Here is a 22875-nt window from a genome sequence, read left to right as displayed (position 1 = left end):
CTATGGTGCCGAAACTTTGACATTGCCAGCTACAACTTCTAAAATGCTGCAGATAGCTCAGAGGAAAATGGAAAGGCCAATGTTGAATATATCGCTTCGTGACCGAGTTAGAAATGAAGACTTAAGACGAAGAACAAGAGTTACCGATGTAATTTTCAGAATTGCCACACTGAAATGCCCGAATTAGTGATGAAAGTTGGACGAAGAGATTGCTTGAGTGGAGGCCGGGGTTAGACAAAAGAAGTAGAGGAAGAGGTCCTACTCGTTAGACTGACGATCTCCAGAAAATGTCAAGAAATTGGATGAAACGTGCTCAAGATAAAGCACAATGGACAAAAATGAGGGAGGCCTATGTCCAGAAGTGGACGCAAAATGCTGGGTGATGATAAATCGTTTAATTTCAATATTTTCCTCTATCCTTAACGTATGAAAAATCCTTTGTAATAAATAATCTACTTTGTTCATTTTAAATTAACGTTATCACACCGAAACAGCGTATTAACTACACAGACGGACTCCCTAAACAGTTTATATGGCCTGCCTAGGAATATTGACGACAGCCGAACAAATAAGCAATGCGATACAGCCAATACGTGGTTGCAACGACGTTGTCAAGAAAATTCTGCTGGGCCGCGGCGAACGAGCGCCACGGACGATTCCATGCGATCCAGTGCAGTGCATGATGACAATTAATATAGAGGTATGGTACGTGATTGTGCAATACATTATTTTTTTATCGTGATGGAAAAAACAACATACATGTCAAATAAATTATTTATTGCATATTTATAAATAATATTATAAAATAGAACCGTAACTAAAAACCTACATATTATATTACATAATTTTTGGTTGGACTCGGCCCCTTTGGCACCTAAGGACGCTCCGCCACTGATCGAATGTGTAATTTCATATGTTGATGTAAACTATATTTTCTGGAGAACTGTTGGAAACAAATTCCACACTTGTAAGGTTTTTCTCCACTGTGCATTTTCAAATGCGTTTTGAAATCACTGGATCGAGAACACCGCTTAAAACAAATTTCACACTTATAAGGCTTTTCTCCAGTGTGCACTCTCAAATGTAGTTTCAAATGACCTGCTTGGCTAAATTTCTTAAAACAAATTTCACACTCGTAAGGCTTTTCTCCAGTGTGCACTCTCAAATGATTTTTAACATTGTTTGCTTTAGTAAACTGTTAAAACAAATTTCACACTAGTAAGGCTTTTCTCCAGTGTGCACTCTCAAATGATTTGTCACATTGCTTGCTGTAGTAAACTGTTTAAAACAAATTTCACATTTATAAGGCTTTTCTTTGGTATGTGATATCATATGGCGTTTTAAATCACTCGATTTAAGAAACGCCTTAAAACAAATTTCGCACTCGTAAGGCTTTTCTCCAGTGTGTGTTTTCAAATGCTTCGTCAGATTTCCTCTTTGGCTAAACATCTTATAACAAATTTCACACTTGTAAGGCTTTTCTTCGGTGTGCACTCTCAAATGATTTTTCACATGGTTTGCTGTAGTAAACTGTTTAAAACAAATTTCACACTTATAAGGCTTTTCTTTGGTATGTGATCTCATATGGCGTTTTAAATCACTCGATTTAAGAAACGCCTTAAAACAAATTTCGCACTCGTAAGGCTTTTCTCCAGTGTGTGTTTTCAAATGCGTCGTCAGACTTCCTCTTTCGCTAAACATCTTATAACAAATTTCACACTTGTAAGGCTTTTCTCCAGTGTGCACTCTCAAGTGTGTTTTTACATGACCTGCTTGGCTAAACTTCTTATAACAAACTTCACACTCATAAGGCTTTTCTCCAGTGTGCACTCTTATATGTCTTTCCAAAAGTTGTTTCCTAGAAAACTGCTCAGAACAAATTTCACACTCGTAAGGCTTTTCTCCAGTGTGTGTTTTCAAATGCTTCGTCAGATTTCCTCTTTGGCTAAACATCTTATAACAAATTTCACACTTGTAAGGCTTTTCTTCGGTGTGCACTCTCAAATGAATTTTCACACGGTTTGCTGTAGTAAACTGTTTAAAACAAATTTCACACTTATAAGGCTTTTCTTTGGTATGTGATCTCATATGGCGTTTTAAATCACTCGATTTAAGAAACGCCTTAAAACAAATTTCGCACTCGTAAGGCTTTTCTCCAGTGTGTGTTTTCAAATGCGTCGTCAGACTTCCTCTTTCGCTAAACATCTTATAACAAATTTCACACTTGTAAGGCTTTTCTCCAGTGTGCACTCTCAAGTGTGTTTTTAAATGACCTGCTTGGCTAAACTTCTTATAACAAACTTCACACTCATAAGGCTTTTCTCCAGTGTGCACTCTTATATGTCTTTCCAAAAGTTGTTTCCTAGAAAACTGCTCAGAACAAATTTCACACTTGTAAGGTTTTTCTCCAGTGTGGAATCTCAAATGTCTTTTCAAATTAATTGCGTCTTCAAATTGCTTAAAACAAATTTTACACTTGTATGGTTTTTTTCCTGTGTGTAATCTCATATGTTGATTCAAATAACATGCTCGAGACAACTGCTTTAAACAAATTTCACACTTGTAAGGTCTTTCTCCAGTATGCGTTCTCCAATGGATTTTTAATTGACTTTTGTAAGAATACTGTTGAAGTAGTTCTCCATGATTTCTATTTCGCTCGTTTGAGAAAAACCTAAAATAAAAATCAAACTATAAAAATTTATTGGTGCATGGTATAAATTACAAAGTGACAAGAATTTTGTAGGAATGACTGTATAGTAATTAATAAAGACTAAAATTAAAATGCCTGATGCTGAATGATATTTAAAGGTAATACCATTCTTAAGAAATATTCCAAGCATTAGCAATATAAAATAGATCAGCATACCATTTTACTAGTGATTGTGAAGAATTTTTATTTGTTATAATCAAGGATAAGTGCGTTTACCCCGTTTATCAATTTTCAGTGGCACTGCTCAAATGCAGGCATTTAGGAATGCATTATAAAGTTCTGCATAAAATGTATGAAAATAATTTTCTGAAAAAGAGTGAGTTAGGACGACGAACATTAGACCAAGGCGGATCTGTTTTAAGGTGGACATGAGATAATCAGAGATATGGCACTCAGATTTTTGCAGAAATAGTTAGGTGATCGGGGACATAATATTTAAAATTTACTATAAATATCAATTTTTCTTCTACTTTCCTTGCTTATAACTATAAAACAATTAATTTTGGACCAAAGTCGAACTGAAATTAAATATCGAAAATTGAAGTTTCTATAAGGCCCGCTTGCCATTATTCTAATTTCAGTACTAAAAATATTAGTTAGTTGCTCAAGTCGATTTAGTATGAAAAATGTATGTTTGTGTTTGCAACTATCTTAATTTTAATTAGCCTGTAGGCATGCGCTCTACCAATTTTGTATTGATAGCCTAACCTATCTGAAGTTTGTTTTATGATTAGAGTAAACAAAACAAACAGGTACATAATGATGGTAAAAAAGAAGCTAAAATTATGTGCACTAGCTTTAATTGTAATAATGATGGTAGCAGTTAGGAAAAAAATTATACACTTCTCAAAAAAAAAGCGTATATGGAGAAAAAAATTGGATCGAAAGAAGAGGGTTGGGCAAAGGAATATTAAATATGCTGAATGAAGAATTATTAGTAGAAGACCCTTTGGCATATAAAAACTTTTTACGACTGAATAATAATGTGTTTAAAAAATTGTTAGTACTAGTTGAGAATAAGATAAAAACAAGATACGCAATTTAGAGAAAGTATTTCAGCAAGATGCAGGTTTGTATATATATATATATATATATATATATATATATATATATATATATATATTGTATCTAGGTAGATGTATAAATTTGATGCCTTCTTTTTTTGTTTAGGTTGGAAACTACATTAAGATTTTTGGCAAGTGGGCAAACGTTTAGGTCATTAATGTATTCAACTCGTATACATGAAAGTAGCATTTCTAGTTTTGTACCTGAAGCTTGGTAAGCTATATCACCTTCACGACGGTTCGGGGCCCCGAGGTCCAGTACATGTAATGGTCTAAATTTTTGTAGAAATCTTTCTTGACTTTCCCAATATTCGAAATGCGTATTTTCACTATTAGTCAACCGATGTCAATAGTTCAAAGAGCGCCTTGTGTAGAATTTCGCGGCAAATCTCATAGTAACCGAAATGAAGTTCGTGACCCGGGCGATCCTAGCCGTAATATAATAATAATTTTGATCGTAATACGATACGTACCGCGGAGGTCTTCCGATTCCGTATAGATTTATTTATAGTTTTTACACAAAACTACACTAATATTTTAACAAAAACACATTAAAATTACTATAAAGTTTTGGTTTATTTTGCAATCTAAACCATTTTAGACACAGATATTATTCCATTGTTTCATAATTGAATACTAAAGTATATTCGTTTACCAAATTCCCATCAGTAAACATGAGCACGTGTTGATATTCGCCGTCTCATTCGTCAAGAGGCAATAAAATATAATTTATTACCGTAAGCGAGACAGATTCTCATGTTACAGATCCCAACTTGTGATTATTTTAAATTCTAATTGTATCGTGTTGATTTTTAAGTTATTTTATTGTGTTATATTTGTTATAGTTATTGTTAAGTTATTTACTGGTCGTGTTATTTTTTAGAGTTTAGTTTAATTGTGATATAATGATTAAATTTCAAGAAATTCTTACACTAACAGTTTCAAAAGTAAATATTTTTTAAAATCATATGATACATAGGTCGTACATCAGTACGACCCTGTTTGGCTTACACGTGGTTCTGTTGACGACTGGGAATTTGTAGAATGAATAGGGTTTACATGATTCTATTTGTAAGACACAAGGTAGAATCTATATAAAATATAGATGTATGTGTGTGAAGTTGCTTTGGATTATAAAATAAACTTTTAATTGTTTATTTCATTGAACTGTGCCTTTTATACAAATATGATATTTGTTCCAGTATTTCAAAAATGGACAGAAGAGCGACCAAAATATTAAAACTAGCTCTTGAAACTGAAAAAGAAAACCAATCTTCTCAATCAAAAGTCATTGTACAGAAACTAGTAGATTATGACGAGTCACTTGCATGTTCTGTTTTTTTTGAAGAATCTGGTAATAATCCATTACAAGAGCAAAATGGAAATTATTTTGGAATGGTTACAAGAGTTACTCATGAAGAAACAGTAAATCAAGACAATTATATTAGGGAATTATATAGTTAATTGTGTTGGAAGAAGAAATTGAATATGACCTCTCTGAGAATACTACTATGTCTGAAAGAACTAATATCGAAGTATCAAGTGACAATGATGATGAGCCATTTTCTAGTGACGATTCTATAATACATAGAAACTACATGCCGTCTTCTGAAGAAGAGTCAATTTCTGAAGCAGAATCAGATTTATTTTCTGCTTCAGATGCAGGGGATCAAGATAATCAATACTCTGACCAAAATGTCACTAACATTCGAATTCAACAATGTGTTTGTAACAAATTGTACACAAAAGTTAAATGTTAATATGGAAAATATCACAGAACCGCTAGACGCTTACATGCTGAACAAAATTCCCTTCGTTGGCTCAGTGAAGATGTTCGTTCTGTTGTAATGGAAACACCAAATAATAGTAGCAGAGTTTATTGTTGAGACGTACACTATGGGTGTAGACCCGGGATTACTTTGAGTAGAGACTGATGAAGTTGATCGTTGAAGACTATATGTTCGTTGAGTGAATATTGATTGAATGCTTCTCTAGTCAAGAGATATTAGTTTTATATAAATTCTATTTGGGTCAATATTTTTCGCGTACCTAGCGTGATATGTGTATTTAATTTATGTAAATTGTTTAACTTTATCAGTACTTTTGACTGATGTCCAAATTATTATTTATAATTGACCAAATGTGTATGTAACCTAATTAACTACGTGTGTGTATTTAATAACAAATAGATTCATTCTGTCTACTGGGTGATAAAATTATACTGTCCCATTTCGGATATGAATTCTGAAGATTTGATATTGGACATACTGCGGAATCGGGCAATCTGGCTCAAGTGTCAATACTCAAAGTTTACATATAAGTATTACATAACATAGTAAAATTCAAACATGATAAATTATAAATAGTTTAAGAATAATCAACAATCTTCCAACCGTACCCTAGCTATCAATGTCCGACTCTATCTCTAGATTAAAATTAGGGCAATTGGATGAAAATGTGGAAAGTGGGATGTCAACTTGGGAAGTCGACCGTACATTGTTGTGCCGATTACTAACTAATACAGGTACTTCCTGTTCGTTAGTCTGAGTTTGTGGATTCCCTGAACGACATAGTCGTGCAACAGGACGGTACTTCCATAACGTGAGTATCCCAATTATTACCATTATAGTAATGATCCCGGTGGCCACAAAATAATGCCAATTAGATTCGTGAATCGATCGCCACTGCGTATGCGTCATTTCTTGTTCCAGACTCTCCTCCTCAAGTAACACATGACGTAGCTCTCCTCCTGGTATGTCAAGGTAGGTGTTTAGAGGCGTGTTAAACTTGCGGGGTGTCCTCGCCACCAGTTGGGCCACGGGAGTGATTGGCGACTTCAGGTAACTCGTCACTGCTCTGTCCACCCCACTGCTAGTGGGGAGTAATGTAATATTTTTCGTTTGGGCGATACATTTGGGTGAAAGCTTCAGGAATGTGACTCGTTCCAGTACTCTTTCGCTCCGATTTCCATCGCAAATAATGGATATGTGTATCGTGACTGGCGTGATAACTAGCCAGAGGTTGGGAGTACCCATCTTACTCCATTGAGCTGTCTGTATTGTCCTGGCTACCACTGGACATGTGCTATTCTTAGATCGCTCATAAATTTCTTCTAGTATGCAGTTTGGTTGGGTATCCATGTTTCTTATAGCCGTTGGTGAGCACGCTATCTGCGCCTTTGTCAACAGTAAGCACCTTTCTCTATCTTCCGTGGTCAATTCGAAGTAGTGCAGTGTGTTATAATCTACGACCAGTAGATTCCTTGGGGCGACAAATGTGCGCAACACCGACCCCTCAACGTTAAGTGGTATGGCCGTGACTTTGAGCATGCTGTACTTATTTTTCCCTGTCACTATGAAGTAGCCGATGACTGTTATATATCTGTCGTCATGACTGACTTCTGTTTCTATAATGGGTTGTCGTCGTATTTCGACCCCTTGAGGCAGTATCTGCCCTGCTTTCCCTATTAATTTGGTTATTTCACCCGGTTTCACTATATCAATGAAGTGTCCGTGGTTATAGTGAAGGTTTAATATTCCCTCGTAAAATTGAGTATATTCGTTTATGAAGTCCATAACTTGTAATGCTATCGTTTGTATTCGTAACGTGCTATATTCGGTTTCTAGTTTTTGTGCTTTGTCTTCTACTTCGTTAAGTCCTTTAGATATTTCTTGTAGACCTGTGATTAGTGCTTTGTTAAACTTGTTCATTTGCTCGTTTATCCTGTTCTCTGTGTGATTGATTGATGTTATTGTTTCTAACATTATCTTCGCCTGGTGCTGTGATCCCTTTATTAGCTCCTTTTGGTTATTATCTAATGCTTCAATGTTACTGTAGGCTTCGTCATTGACTCCAAATACTGAGGTTAATATTGTTCCTAATATTCCTCTTCTTTCCCTTCCTTTTATTTCTACTGTCAGCCCCTCGCTTACTGACTCCGCCTTTCTTTGTCCTTCCTCCAATTTCTCTATTATATCCTTACAATTCACGATTTTTATCTCATGACACAGTTCTCGTACGCCTTGTATCATATTTCCTATTAGTTGGTGCTCTGTTCGAATTCTTCCTTTTTCGAGTAACACCTTTATTCGAAATGTTCCCCGGTCTATGACGACCTCTCCAAGGTCTTCTGTGAAAAATCCTGGTACCGGATTATATATTTTATACGGTTCTGCCTTTATGGGTTTTAACATCGTTAAAAACATTATAGCTACTAGTATTTTCTTCCATCTTAGTGCTGCTGCCTTTTTCGGCTTTTCCTGTTTCTCTTCTTCCAGTCGTATTAGCTTATGTATGGGTCTTTTAGTCAGTTTCCCGTTTGCCTTTCTCACTGTTACTACTCTGGTTAATCCCTCCGCTCCAGGGTGTGTTTCTGTTACCCTCGCTAATGGCCATCTGCCTGGAGGTGTATCCTCTTCTTTAATTATAACTATTTCTTCTTCTTTTATGTTAGGGTGCGCCTTATGCCATCTATTTCTCTGTTGTAATTGGTGCAGGTATTCCTGTTTCCAAATTTTCCAGAAGTCTCTTTTTATTTTCTCCACTAATCTCCACCTCGTCGGCATCTTCAAATAAGTCGTAAGCTCTTCTTCCCGATTTGGTGATATAATTTCTCTCCCTATAAGGAAGTGAGCTGGTGTCAGGGCTATTTTCCCTTCAGGGTCTTCTGATGACCCACATAATGGTCTCGAGTTCATACATGCTTCTATTTGTGCCAGCACCGTACTCAATTCTTCATATGTTTGAACTGTTTCCCCGATGATTCTTTTCAAGTGATATTTCATTATTCGCACTGCGCTCTCCCATAATCCTCCGAAATGTGGTGCATATGCAGGTATGACATGCCACTGAGTACCTAGTGCCAGTAATCCTTGTTTTATCTCGTCATCTATTTTTTGATTTTCTTTTTTCAACAAATTTGCTGTTCCTACGAATGTGGTTCCGTTATCGCTGTATACGTTGTTGCACTGTCCTCTGCGTGCCGTAAATCTCTTGAACGCTGCGATGAAAGCATCCGTAGACATATCGCTTACTACCTCAAGGTGTACTGCCTTCGTTGACAGACACACAAATACTGAGATGTAGCCCTTATAGCTCCTCTGTCCTCTGCCTCTCGTGGTACTTATTTTTATTGGCCCGGCATAATCTATCCCTGTGTTAGTAAAGGGATGACTCGGGTTCACTCTGTCTTTCGGTAGATCTCCCATTAATTGTTGTGCTGCTTGGCTTTTATACCTCCTGCACCTTAAACATTTTGCTAGATGATCTTTCACGGTTCTTCTGCCGTTGATTATCCAGTATTTCCTTTTTATGTACTGTAGTGTTTGTTGTAATCCGCTATGTAGATTTCTTGCGTGACTATCTGTTATAAGTAACTTTGTTAATGCACTATCCTTTGGCAAAATTATCGGATGTTTTCCTCCGTACTTTAGATTCGTGTGTCTCAGTCTTCCGGTGACTCTTAGAATTCCTTGTCTATCCAGGAATGGTACCAATGACGCTAATTTATTTTTCTTGTCTAATTGCTGTTTCTTCTCCAGCTTATTTATTTCTTGTTTGAAGTAGGCGTGCTGTGTGTGCTTTATCACCTTTAATAGCGTTTCCTCTAATTCTTGGACTGTAATCTGACTTTGTCCATTGTCCTTCTTTTTTCTGCATTTGTCTGCAAATCTCCTACAATATGAAAGTACTCTTCTCATTCTTTCTAAATTTGAGAATCTCTCGCATATGTCCTCCTTTATCGTTGTCGTGTGCACCGTTATTTTCGTTTTGACTTCCTCCTCATTTGTCTCTGGTATTTCTTCTGATTCCTGAGTTAAAGTTTTGTTACTAGTCAGCCAAGTTGGTCCCTTCCACCATAGCTCTGCTTCTAATAATTCTGATGCGGTACTTCCACGTGAGAGGATGTCCGCTGGATTTTCCTTTGTATCTACCTTATGCCAATTTTTCGGTCCTATAACGCGTCTTATTTCCTCTACTCTGTTGGCGACGAACATTTTCCACCTTTTTGATGATCCCCTTATCCAAGCCAGGGTTATCGTTGAGTCCGACCATGCATATACCTCAATGTTTTCCCTGTTCAATGCTTGTAGGGTTTTCTTCATTAAATTTGCTAGTAGTACCGCGGCACACAGCTCGAGCCTCGGTAACGTCGTTTTCCCTTTCAATGGTGCGACTTTCGATTTTGCTATCATTAGATTCGTTTTAATTTCTGGGCCTAATACCCTTGAGTAGATTACCGCTCCATATCCTTTCATAGACGCATCTGCAAATCCATGTAGTTCTACTCTGTTTATCTTGCTTAAGTTGTTCCACCTGGGCAATGTTATTTTCTCCAGATTTACTAATTGCGCCTGGTATGTATTCCACCTGCTTTGTTGGTTGCTAGTTAATTCTTTATCCCAACTGGTCTTTTGCTCCCATAATTCCTGTATGAACATTTTCGCCTGAATTACTACAGGTGCTATCCATCCCAGTGGGTCGTATAGTTTTGCTACTTCTGACAGTACGTGTCTTTTCGTTATTTTCTTTGCCGTCGTTATCCCTATTTTGAATGTGATTATATCCTCTTTAGGTGACCAGTGTATTCCTAACGTTTTCCGTACTTCTTCTTGTTTGAATGCCTTCGAGTCTACGTTCCTCATATCCTCCGGTACGTTCTCCATTATTTTTTCTTCGTTGCTCAACCATTTTCTAAGAGTGAAACCTCCTTTTCTGAACAGTTGTATTAATTCCTTTTGGGCTGTTTCTGCTTCCTGCACTGTCTCAGCTCCTCCTAGTATATCGTCTACATACATGTTTTCTTTTACAATTTTCGATGCCAACGGGAACCTCGCTCCTTCGTCTTCTTGTAATTGTTGTATTGTTCTTAACGCTAAAAAGGGTGCTGCGGCCGTGCCGTATGTCACCGTCGTTAAGTTATACTCTTGTATGTGGTCCTTTGTGTCCTTTCTCCACAAAATTTTTTGATATTTTTGGTCTTCTTCTGCCATTCTGATTTGTCTAAACATTTTTTCCAGATCCGCTGAGTATGCTACCTTATTGGATCTCCATCGTAATAGTATATTTGTCAAGTCTTGTTGTAATTTCGGCCCTGTGTGCATAATATCATTCAGGCTTACTGCCGATGAGCTTTTGCTTGATGCGTCAAACACGGCTCTTATTTTCGTTGTAGTACTGTCCTCTTTTCTCACTGGATGATGAGGTAAGTAGTACCCATCTCCCTGGTTTTCTGCTATTACCATATGACCTTGGTTTTCATAATCTTCCATGAATTGTCTGTAATTCGCTTCTAACTGTTTGTCTTTTGCAAACTTCCTTTCTAGTTGCATCAATCTGGCGAATGCTTGCTGTTTAGATTCTCCTAACTTTGCGACGTCTTCCCTAAACGGAATTTTTACTTCGTATCTCCCTTCTTCATTTCTTTTTACAGTCTGTCGATACAGTTCTTCACATTCTTGTTCTTCCACTGAGAAACTTGTATCCTGATTTACTTCTTCTAATTCCCAGAAGTTCTTTATTTGTACGTCCATTTCTTGTCTTGATATCATACAGCATACTTCTGCTTTTATATTCTCCCTTTCTCGTGCTATTCCCGAAACTATCCATCCTAGTTTGGTGTTTTGACTCAGGAGTCCATTACTTATTCTGTGCATCCCTTCTGTCAATATGTAACTGTATTCTTTTACTCCTAGTAGTAAGTCTATCTTCCCTACCTTGTAATATCTTGGATCTGCCAGTATTGCATTTTTCTCGTTATAGTCCGGTAGAATTATATCCTTTTCCGGTAAATTCCTTGTTATCTTCGGTAGTACTAGTGCTTCTATTTCCATCTCGAAGTCACTTTCGTAATGAGTTTCGATTAAAAGTTTCATACTCCAGTTGGCTGTTTTTTCTCCTGACGAGCCTATCCCGGATATGGTCGCCTGTATGGGCTTCCTTGTTGTTCCTAGCGTCGTCGCAGCTTGTTCCGTTATAAATGCGCATTGTGACCCTTGGTCGATTAGTGCTCTCATTATGTGTGAATCTCCTTTCGCATCTCTTATGCGTACCACAGCTGTCGCTAGTAATGCTTTACCTTCCTTATGGCTTGCACAGTTTACTGAATTCTGCCCTCTTTGCTGGTCGTTGCTATTCCTAGGCCCATTGGTATCTTGTGTATTTTCTCGCCTTCCGTTATTTTGTTCTCTGGCGTTGTATGGATTATTATTTCCTCCTCTGTACCTATCAGCTTGGTACCCGTTTCTTCTATTGTTTGAATCTCTTCCATTTCTTTCTTGTGTTTGTTCTCGTTTCGTTTCATTGGAGTTTCTTTTGTTGCTTGTGTTTCCTTTTTCATAATGCAACATATGGTGGTGGTCTCCGCCACAGTGTCTGCACCTATATTGTGAATAACATTGTTTTTCTTTTTTATGTGCTAGGCAGTTTGTACACAATCCTTTTTCTTTTATCATCCTGTTCCGGTCTCTTACATTGAGTTCCTGAAATTCTCTGCAGTTCGGTACTCCGTGATCTCCGTTGCATATCACGCAATGTGTTCTTGGTTTCCTAAGAGATCCTCCTTGCTTCTCTTGTCTTTTTTCTGACTCCAGCAGTTCCAGTGTCTGAAATCTTCGCTGTAGGAATGTTTGTGTCGATTTGTACGTCGGTATCTCTCTACTGTCTCCAATGTGGTTTTCGTACAGCCTCCTAGTTTCATTGTCCCATTTCGTTGTGATAATTCGGGCTATCAATGGGCTCCACGCTTCCGTGTCTGTTCCTAACCCTCCTATGGCTTCCAGACTTTCGTGGAAGGTGTCATGTAGTGATTTCAATGCTCTAGCAGAAGATTCCTTTACTTCCTGCGCTAGTAGCATCCTGTCTATTAATTTAAACAATATCATCCTTGGGTTCTCATACCTATCTTTTAGCATGTTCCAGGCCACTTCGTAGTTGGCCTCGGATATGTTTAAGTGTTGTATCATTCTGTTGGCTTCCCCTCTTACTTGAGTTTTTAGGTACTGCATTTTTTCTGCGTTTGATAACTGGTCGTTTTCATGTATTACTTTAGTAAACAGATCGTGGAAAGTTCTCCACGTTTCATATCTGCCTTCATACACAGGGATTTTTACCTGCGGCAATGTCACACCGTCCCTCCTCTGTGTGCTTTCTGGCCGTTGCATTCCTGGCCTTATTTTCTTTAAAACTTCCCTGACTTTCCTCTTTAGATGATTTATTCTCTCTACTTCTCCAATATCTGTAGCGTCCAGTTCCTCATTTACTGCTGCTTCAATCATTAGTGTATTCACCTTTTCCATGTATTCTCTTAACTCTGACTGCAATTCTTCATCCTCCTGCAAGTCTTGTTCATTTTCTGGCCGTAATAATTCCTCGATTCTTTGTTTTCTTATCTGTATCTCCTTTACTTTCGGTGCTTTTCCTCTTTTCAGCACCCTTCCATATTCTTCCAACAGGGTTTTCCCCTCAATGTATGTCTTAAATACCTGATCATAGTATTTTGTTTCAAAATATTTTTCTTTCGTTATACCCCCCTTCTAGCAGCTTTTCGTGGTTATTTAAAAATTTTGCCCAATATTCTTCTAATTTTTCCTGTCTATCACGGATGTATTGTTGATTTTTCCGAGATTGGGAATCCTTTTTTGTATTTGAAACGAGTTTCACTATTTCTGTTCCTATTTCCGCTTGCTTAACGTATAGACTCTCCATGATTATTTTCAAAATTTTTACATTCAGCGGTAAATATATTAGACAATACTAAATGTACGTTATGTATTAAATAAGTATACCTGTATTATAACACTTTCTTTTCTATCGGAATGTGCAATTTAGCGAAATATGAGTTTGACCTTGCCTGCTGTGCTATTCTTTGCATTGAGGTAGGTCAAGATGTAATCCACACACTCTTATAATGATATATATACATATATATATATATATATATATATATATATATATATATATATATATATTGTTATCAAAATAAATGAAATTATTTGCTACGTAATTATTTTAATTTTTCGAAATGAAATATTTAATTGTAATTAAAAGCAAGCTATATGTATGAACGTTTCTTTTTTCAAATTGTCATACAAAATTACTGTTTAGTTAATTATAGTTGTGAATGACGTTTATTTTTGTTTTATCAATTCTCTGTATTATTTAAATGGTATGCATTCTAAAGTAAATTATTATACGATTGATAGAGTGGAGATTGTTGTTCTAAATTGTTAAATTGTAATAAAAAAAACTTGTTAAATTGTAAGATTGTAAAAGTTGGAAGATTTTGTAATTATTCAAAAACTTACGGTTTTTTGTGTTCTTAGACGTTGAGGATCCCTCGCTTCTGGTGGGTTCTGCAATCGGTCCTGTCCTTTGGCTGCTCTGCGGCTCTAGTATGGCTCTCGGCTTTGGTACTGCTCTCGGCTTTGGTACTGCTCTCGGCTCTAGTATGGCTCTCGGCTTTGGTACTGCTCTCGGCTCTAGTCTGGCTCTCGGCTTTGGTACCGCTCTCGGCTCTAGTATGGCTCTCGGCTTTGGTACCGCTCTCGGCTCTAGTACCGCTCTCGGCTCTAGTACCGCTCTCGGCTCTAGTATGGCTCTCGGCTTTGGTACTGCTCTCGGCTCTGGTACTGCTCTCGGCTCTAGTATGGCTCTCGGCTTTGGTACTGCTCTCGGCTCTAGTATGGCTCTCGGCTTTGGTACTGCTCTCGGCTCTGGTACCGCTCTCGGCTCTAGTATGGCTCTTGGCTTTGGTACTGCTCTCGTTCTCCCGGGTCTAGTGGTCTCTCTCTGCTACTGAGGGTGTTGCTGGCGTGGACTGTATAGGCTCTCTCAAACTTCCTTGAAGTATTCTGTTTCTCGATAGGACCATGAACAAATTCCCTTCGTTGGCTCAGTGAAGATGTTCGTTCTGTTGTAATGGAAACACCAAATAATAGTAGCAGAGTTTATTGTTGAGACGTACACTATGGGTGTAGACCCGGGATTACTTTGAGTAGAGACTGATGAAGTTGATCGTTGAAGACTATATGTTCGTTGAGTGAATATTGATTGAATGCTTCTCTAGTCAAGAGATATTAGTTTTATATAAATTCTATTTGGGTCAATATTTTTCGCGTACCTAGCGTGATATGTGTATTTAATTTATGTAAATTGTTTAACTTTGTCAGTACTTTTGACTGATGTCCAAATTATTATTTATAATTGACCAAATGTGTATGTAACCTAATTAACTACGTGTGTGTATTTAATAACAAATAGATTCATTCTGTCTACTGGGTGATAAAATTATACTGTCCAATTTCGGATATGAATTCTGAAGATTTGATATTGGACACATGCTTTTTTTAGCCGACGATGTTTTGGAACTGATTATTAGAGAGACTAATATGTATGCAATTCAAAAATTAGATATTTCCAAGAAAAGTAAGAAAGGAGTTGAATGAAATAATACCGAAAAAAATGAAATTTTATCATTTTTTGCAATAATTTTAACAATGAGTTTAGTTCCTTTGCCAACACTTAGTGCTTATTGGAGTAAAGATGAAATGTTTCATAATGCATTTGTAAGTTCCTCATGCCCCGTGATAGATTTTTAATATTGCTCAAATATCTACATTTTTCCGATAACACCGTTGCTAGTGAAAATAGGCTCTGCAAAGTAAAACCATTGATTGATATACTGCTGGAAAACTTTAAGTCTGTCTTGACACCTGGCCAAGAGATTATAATAGATGAAAGCATGATTCCTTGGAGAGGCAGATTGTTATTCAAACAGTACATTCCGAATAAAATACATAAATATGGCATCAAACTATACAAATTATGTACAGTAGATGGGTATACTCACAATATAATAGTTTATGCAGGTAAAAACTACGATACGGTTAATATTAGCAGTAACAGTCATTCAGAAGACATTGTACTAAAATTAATTTTAAGTTTAGACCAGAAGGAGAACGGAAACTTATACGCTGATAATTTCTATTCCAGCATTTCTTTAGTGAAGGAATTGTATCAAAGAAATATTAAATATTGCGGAACACTTCGATCTAATAGAAAAGGGATTCCAAAATCTTTTGAAAGAATGATGAAGAAATCTGAGGTTTATGGAGAACAAAGTGGGAATTTAAGAATAATAAAGTGGATAGATAAAAGACCAGTTTTGATGATCACATCTGATGTCACACATGAAGCGATCCTTGTAGAAACTGGTAAAAAAGATAGAATAGGTAATGAAATAAAAAACCAAAATATATTATTGATTACAATAAAGCTAAAAAAGGTGGATATAAGTGATCAAATGTCTGCCTATTTTACGGTTTTGAGGAAATCAATAAAATGGTATCGAAAGCTTTGTTTCGAGTTGCTTTTTGGAACGTGTGTTGTAAATGTTTCAGTTAGCCACAGGAAAAAAGTTGTCTATGATGCAATTTAGAAGGCAATTAGCTCGGTCATTAGTTACTACGGATACTAGAGATAAGATAACACCAAAACGAAAAATCCATACATTTGTAAAACCGGGGGTATAGACGCAAACCAAGAAAAAAGTGTGTAGGATGTTACACAATGTTACGGAAGTAACCCCTGTAAGTTCACCACCCGTGAATGTGATATATAGGTACCAGTCTAAAAGAAATATACTTGAAGACTATATGCACGAGATAAAATTATGAAAACTAACTAACATTATTTTTAGACCCCAACATCCTGTAGAGAATAGTTAAATTTTGCTAAAGGAGTTCAAGAAATGTGGCAGTTTCCCAACTGTATTGGTGCTTTGGATGGAAAACATATATAATGTTTAAACTTCCAATATCTGCTGGTTCATATTATTACAATTATAAAGGGAATCACTCAATAGTTCTATTAGCCACGTGTGATTCGGCTTATAAATTCACTTACTTTAATGTAGGAATAAATGGCCGCATAAGTGATGGTGGTGTTTCCCGACAAAGTAATCTGTGTGGAGCCCTAGAAAATAACTCTTTAAATTTACCCCCCAAAATCGGGTTTTACCCAGTCGTACATCAAAAATTCCGTTTGTATTAATTGCATTGCAGATGGTGCATTTCCGTTAACCAGTCGAATTATGAAACCTTATACTAATAGCGGATTGTCAGAATCTGTAAAAATATTCAATTATCGACTCTCTAGAGCATGTTGAATGATTGAAAGCTCATTTGGAATCTTAGCTAACAGGTTTAGAGTATTGCTTAATCCAATAAATTGAAATACAGATAAAGTAGAAAAAATAATTTTGGCTTGCTTAGCGTTGCATAATTTATTAGTTTCAGAGAATTTTAAAGCATATGTAGAACAAGATAAATCACAGGCTATGTTTTCAACTAGATTAAGTAATCAAGCAGGTAATCGTTCGACAGCTAAAGCTCATAATGTAAAAAAATGAATTTAAAGAGTATTTCAACAGTAACAGTGGTTCAGTTGACTGGCAAAATACTGCCATACAGAGATGTAACATGTAAAAAATGTATATTATTATTAATAAATGAGTATCTTGAAATTTAAATAAAACACAACATACATATTTATGAATTTTTATTTTTTAAACTTTATTTTCTGGCATCCCAAATAATGATAAAATGCGTTAGGCTTTCACGACCATCGTCTAACTTGTTAAACTGTCTGTTCGGGCTGTTAGGCCGTTGTCTTCTGAGATTAGTTCTCGACGTTTCGCCAACACTAGGGGTTGGCATCTTCTGGAGATGTTGCTGCTTGTAAGCTGAAACTGACTGTCAGTTGGTCTGTGTCGTTTTAACTGGCAAGAACCACGTGTTCAAGTCGAACAAAGAAGCATGTTGCTCTTTAAGTAGAGTGCAACAAATTTAAGTTTGGGAATGTGACGTAGTGTTTAACGCAGGTGGGCGGACTGTTTCTACCAGTGGCGGGCGGAAACAGGTAGATTTAAAATAATTTTTCACAAGTATATCCAATTAAGTTAACAATGAATTTGTTAATTTTTATAGTTCTTAATCATTATGAAGTTTATAGTCAGCTGCACTCGAAAAATAATGAGTAAATTATTAGGAGTACTTTAATAAATAACAAATTTCTCAATACTTACAATTTATTAACATTACCCCGAAGGAAGGGTTTCAATAATACAAAAAAACAAATATTTTATTTTAACTAATTAAGTAATATATTTATTTGTCTAAACAAGAAGTTAGTTAGTTAGTTATGATTCCTCGCATGATTCTAAGATCTCTATTCCTGAATTTGAATTACAGTCTTCATCCTCAGAAAAGCTTTATCCGGATAAACCAGTATTAACAACAAATTGCGTAAGTGGTACAGCGTAGTTTCTAACAAATGTTCTTTTTCGATTTAAATGTTTTTATAATTTTGCGCGTGTTTACATAAATTAAGTCTGTTGATTTACTTCTAAACGAAACTGAGTTGCTTGAAAACACCACGAGTCCGTAGGACGAGTGGTGTTTTCTTTAAGAAACTCAGTTGAGTTTAGAAATAAAAGACAGACTTATAAGCTAAATTAAATCACGAGTGGTATTTTATTAGACTATTTCATGAACAAAGTGATAGGTCAAAAATTCAGTAGAATGAGAGGAAGGAATTTAGTTAGTCTTTCGTTGTTATTTTCTGCATCTAATTTGTAGTTGCGATCCACACAGAACATCATAAATTGTCTCCATATATAAGATTTAGATTTTCTTGTGTTACTCGGTATATTTTCTTCAATGTTTTGGTTTATAACTTCGTTTGAAGTACCACCGAAACGACTCATTTTGACGTATACAGCTACAATAATTTTGTTGGCAAACGTCAAACTTTGCTTTGCGATCGGTATCCATGGTTACGTCGTTGAAAACACGAAGCTGATAGACCAATTAGAATTGAAAGACAGTTGGTGTTTTCGCGATAACACAAGCTGTCTTTGGTTTGTGATTGGTCAGATTATGTGAAAATTTTAAGATGAGTGAAATAGTCAACATTATTTGTATTAAATGTTGTATTATGAGTTGTCAATCTACCTTTTATCAAAGCTCATATTTTTTCGATACGGTTTGACTCCGGATGATAGGGAGGCAAGTGAAGACCTTGATGTCCATGATGTTCAAGATCAAAATATAATACATATATAGATGGAAAAAATGTCATAAAATTATCGTAAAAATTATTTTAGAGGATTTTTCGGTGAATTAAAATAAAAATAATCATTGTATATTTTTGTTGAACGATCTTTAGCTCGTTATTAGTTTCGTAGACAGTCGTTAATCAGCTTTTTATGAAATTTTTGTCAAAAATAGAATTTGACTTATTATGAAACTTAAAAAATAATTATGGCTTACATTACTGTTATTGTTATAACAATTGACTTTTTAATTATAAACATGCACCTGATTTAAAAATTCACACGCATACTATCACACACAGCGTTAGATACAAATCTAGTCTCTTCTCCAGCCTGAACAATAATCAGTCTTTTGCCCTTAGAAATCGGTTTCTTTAAAGTTTTTCAACTTTGATCTGCCCAGTGATATGGTGCAGTATGACTGATGTTTACCTATATGTCTTTCATTGGTATAAATTATGGTTCTACCCTCAGATCAAAATTGAATTAGCTACTTCAAATATTGTATTCGTTTTGTACGAATATGATAACTTTTCATTAGGACACTCCTATTGTCTTCGGATTTTTGCATTGTCTTTGGGTTTTCGCCACCTGCAGTTTGTTCAAAATCTGTTCAAAAGTATGATGGTTTTATTTGTTCCTATCTTTTTGGGATTCATATTGTTAAGTAACTATTATTAATAACTAAAATAAACACACTATAGATACCCTAAACGACTTAATAATACACTAATTACTACTACCAATATACTAAGCACTAATCTAAAAAAAAAATAATAAAATATCGAACATGATCAAATTAACATGTCAAACACTCTCTGCGATACGTACTTCTCAAACTATGACACTGGCAAGCAGTACACTGGTCGTTTCCATGGTAACACTAGTAAACACGATTCACTGCGCATCGTCGAAGTATGAGTCATATTCCCAAATTTAAGTTTGTTGCAGTATATTAAATCTTTATCCAATGTCATCGACCTAGAGTCACATTAGAATTTAAATTTGGAACAATGTAAAACCATACATTGATGTCACAGCTACAATTTTAGTGTTAGCTTCAATTACAAAAGAAGGCACTGAGGATGATCTGATCTAAACTCCGTCTACCCAACAGACGGAGTTATCACGTGAATACCATGTGAACTCATGAAATAATTATAATCATTCCTACAAACAGTCAAACTAGTGAGAATTCGTGGCAAACAGTTGATCAGTGAGAGAACAAGAATACTGTCATTAGTGCTATCCTCCCTACTCGCGCTGGTCGACTATTCGTTCATAGTTTCGGACGGTTTGGCCGCTTGTTCGAAGAAACCTATTGATACCGCCGTGTTCGCATTAAACCAGTGACGTACCAGAAAAATAAAATAAAAAGTTATACAGACAAAAATTGAAATGAACGATTATTTTATAAAAACATGTTATGTACACCGTAATAAAAAAAAAAACGTAAATTTCAATAGGATTAATTGGGAGCGTTATAAAAGCTTGAGATACCGCTAAAATGTAAGTAACGCAAGCTTGACTGTACGGGAAATATATATAGCGTTAATTTTAAACAATTTTTAACATTTGGCGTAGAAGTGGACAATTCAATTTTAAAACATAACTTTAAAATATAACCTCTATCTGACACTATAACTTAAAAATGTTTAATGCAATACAAAAATAATAAAAGTTCCTTAAAAAGTAAACAATAAAACCTGGAAGTGTCTTTAACAAATGGAGAGAAATGGGAATCAAAATACTATAGGCTAACTTTAGGCAATGTGGACATTATACACATGTAAAATTTACATGTGTATCATGTAAATGTAAATGTGTAGGTGATGGTAGCTTACCCCATTTGTACAACATATACGCAACTACGCAACATCGACCATGTTGAGTTCTGATGTTTTAAGTGTCTTAAGTACCAGGTCTTACGTGGTAGGTCAAATCCAGGAGGTGTCTCTGTGATGCAAGGTAGAACTGTATTTGGTTGAGGTTCCGACCATTCATGGATCCATTTGGTGATCATGTTGAACTCGGTAGTTGCAGCTAATTCTGCGGTTTGTATTGGAGATTTTCTGCAGCGCAGTCGACCTTGGTTTGCATCTTTTATATAGTTATGAATCGGCAGCGCCATGTTGCTAAGGATCTTCGTATATTCTTTGGTCAGCAGATTGGTAGCCAATGGGTTGGTTTAGGTTTGATTACTCCAGCTATCATTCTCATGCTGTTATTGAGTTGGATATCAATCTTTTGAACGTAAGTACTGTTGATCCATATTCCCAAGTACAGTTGACCCGATATATATATATATATATATATATATATATATATATATATATATATATATATATATATATATATATACTGCGATATATTTTTGAGTGTTCTGGGGGTGCTTATTTCGTATTCCATATTTACTTGAAATACTTTGTCGGTGAGCATATTTTCTATTAGTCTAGCGGTTAATTTACAAGGCAGAGTACGTAAGAGTCTTTAAATCATTCCTTCGGGTCAGACTGTGTTGAAAGCTGCAGATCATTGGGCTGATTCTTTTAAACATTACTGTTTTAAGTAGTTTATACTATAAGATTTATATTATAAGAAATTGGTCGATAGCTTTTTGGGTGATCAGCTGGTTTATCTGGTTTTAGTATTGCTATGAATTTTGAATGTTTAAATTCCCGTGGGATTCTGAATGCAATTGAGTATGTATTCATGGTGGATGCCGTCGAAATCTGGGTCTTTTCCCGGTGAAACGTGGGATTTTAGTGGAATTTTAGTGTTTAATGTAGTATTTTTTTAATGTACTGTGTACTGATTGTTCCTTAAAAAAATCTAGGTAGATGTAGAAAAAATTTCATAGTTTTCCACGTTGAAATGTGAAGGAGTGATTGATTATAATAGTTTTACCCTGGTAATTTTACTGGAAGTTACTTGGCGCGTCCCTGTTTCTTATAAAATAATTTATACATATTTATACTGCGTTATTACATCCACAATACTTTTTTGACCAATATCTGTATTGGTATATGTACTTACCTAATTTCTTTACAAAACACAAAAATGTACAATACACAATATAAATCTTAACATATAAAATAAATACAATTAACACAAACACAATACAAAGCACAATATTTCTTCAAAATACCTTAACGTACGCCCTTGTGTACAATACCGATAACTGACCCATACAACTTCTGCGAAGAAAGTAATTTGACAACGATCACGTGCAGATCATGCATTTTTATTACTCCGTCTTTTCGGTAGACATATAATAGATCGAAAACGTCACGTTATGCTCCTGTATTAATTTTGACGACACTTTTTAAAAAAGTTTTAATTATATGTTTTATACCTAAATACAAATGTGAAGTGTTTTACTTCTGTATAAGCTATTATAGGTACTTATGCACTTTTTTTAAATATACCAGTATATCTAAAATTCAAACGAAAATACAAAAATATGCAAATCCATATGTTCTTTTGCATGACTCTGATGAGTAAATCGCGTTTTTGAATATCTTTTTAATATGTAGTTTTTAAATTTTTTATAATAATAATTGTTTAGTGCTACATTTTTAAAAATTATATCTCGTTGAGAAGGTAAAAAGCCTATCAGGTTTATTTGTATATGCAGGGAATTCGTCTAAATCATCTCTATATAAAAACAAAATGGCCCGTGACAACACCAAAAAATCAAGAAAATGAGTGAATGGATTACTATAACGGAGATAAAATACAGAATACAATTTTTTAAAAGCATTTACCATCAGATAATATAAAAAAATTTAGAATTACAAGAACTAGGACGGATGTTTTTATAGGTTTGAAAAAATGTTTTTTTAATGTAGGTAACAATTGAGTATAGAGATTCAACCTCTACATATTTAAGGACAAATTCTCTCCTTAATTTATAAGCACACTGTTAGAGTTTTTAGAAAGTAAAAATGGAATAGGTAAACATTGAAATTTTTATTAAAAATTACTAT

The 22875-nt window shown here is 35.4% G+C and overlaps 1 protein-coding gene across 1 annotated transcript; it reads right to left on the bottom strand.

The window, feature by feature from the left end:
• Positions 1–774: 774 nt before the first annotated feature.
• On the bottom strand, positions 775–21017 carry LOC140448830 (uncharacterized). Its single transcript, XM_072541949.1, has 2 exons — positions 20731–21017; positions 775–2671 (listed from the first exon to the last, which is right to left on the bottom strand). Exons 1-2 carry the CDS (start codon positions 21015–21017, stop codon positions 1216–1218), a joined length of 1743 nt encoding a protein of 580 aa, XP_072398050.1. The 3' UTR covers positions 775–1215.
• Between the last annotated feature and the right edge of the window lie 1858 nt (positions 21018–22875).

The sequence above is a fragment of the Diabrotica undecimpunctata genome, chromosome 8 (assembly GCF_040954645.1).
Source record: "Diabrotica undecimpunctata isolate CICGRU chromosome 8, icDiaUnde3, whole genome shotgun sequence".
Lineage (NCBI taxonomy): Eukaryota > Metazoa > Arthropoda > Insecta > Coleoptera > Chrysomelidae > Diabrotica > Diabrotica undecimpunctata.
Note: the sequence above shows the minus strand (reverse complement) of the source record. Positions and strands in the feature narration are given on the sequence as shown.

Excerpts from the sequence above, each read along its gene's own strand:
- LOC140448830 (XM_072541949.1), bottom strand. The coding sequence starts at position 21,017 with ATGGCGCTGCCGATTCATAACTATATAAAAGATGCAAACCAAGGTCGA. Across the intron at positions 2,672-20,730 it reads GTATATGTTGTACAAATGGG|GTTTTTCTCAAACGAGCGAA; the intron begins GTAAGCTACCAT and ends TTTTTATTTTAG.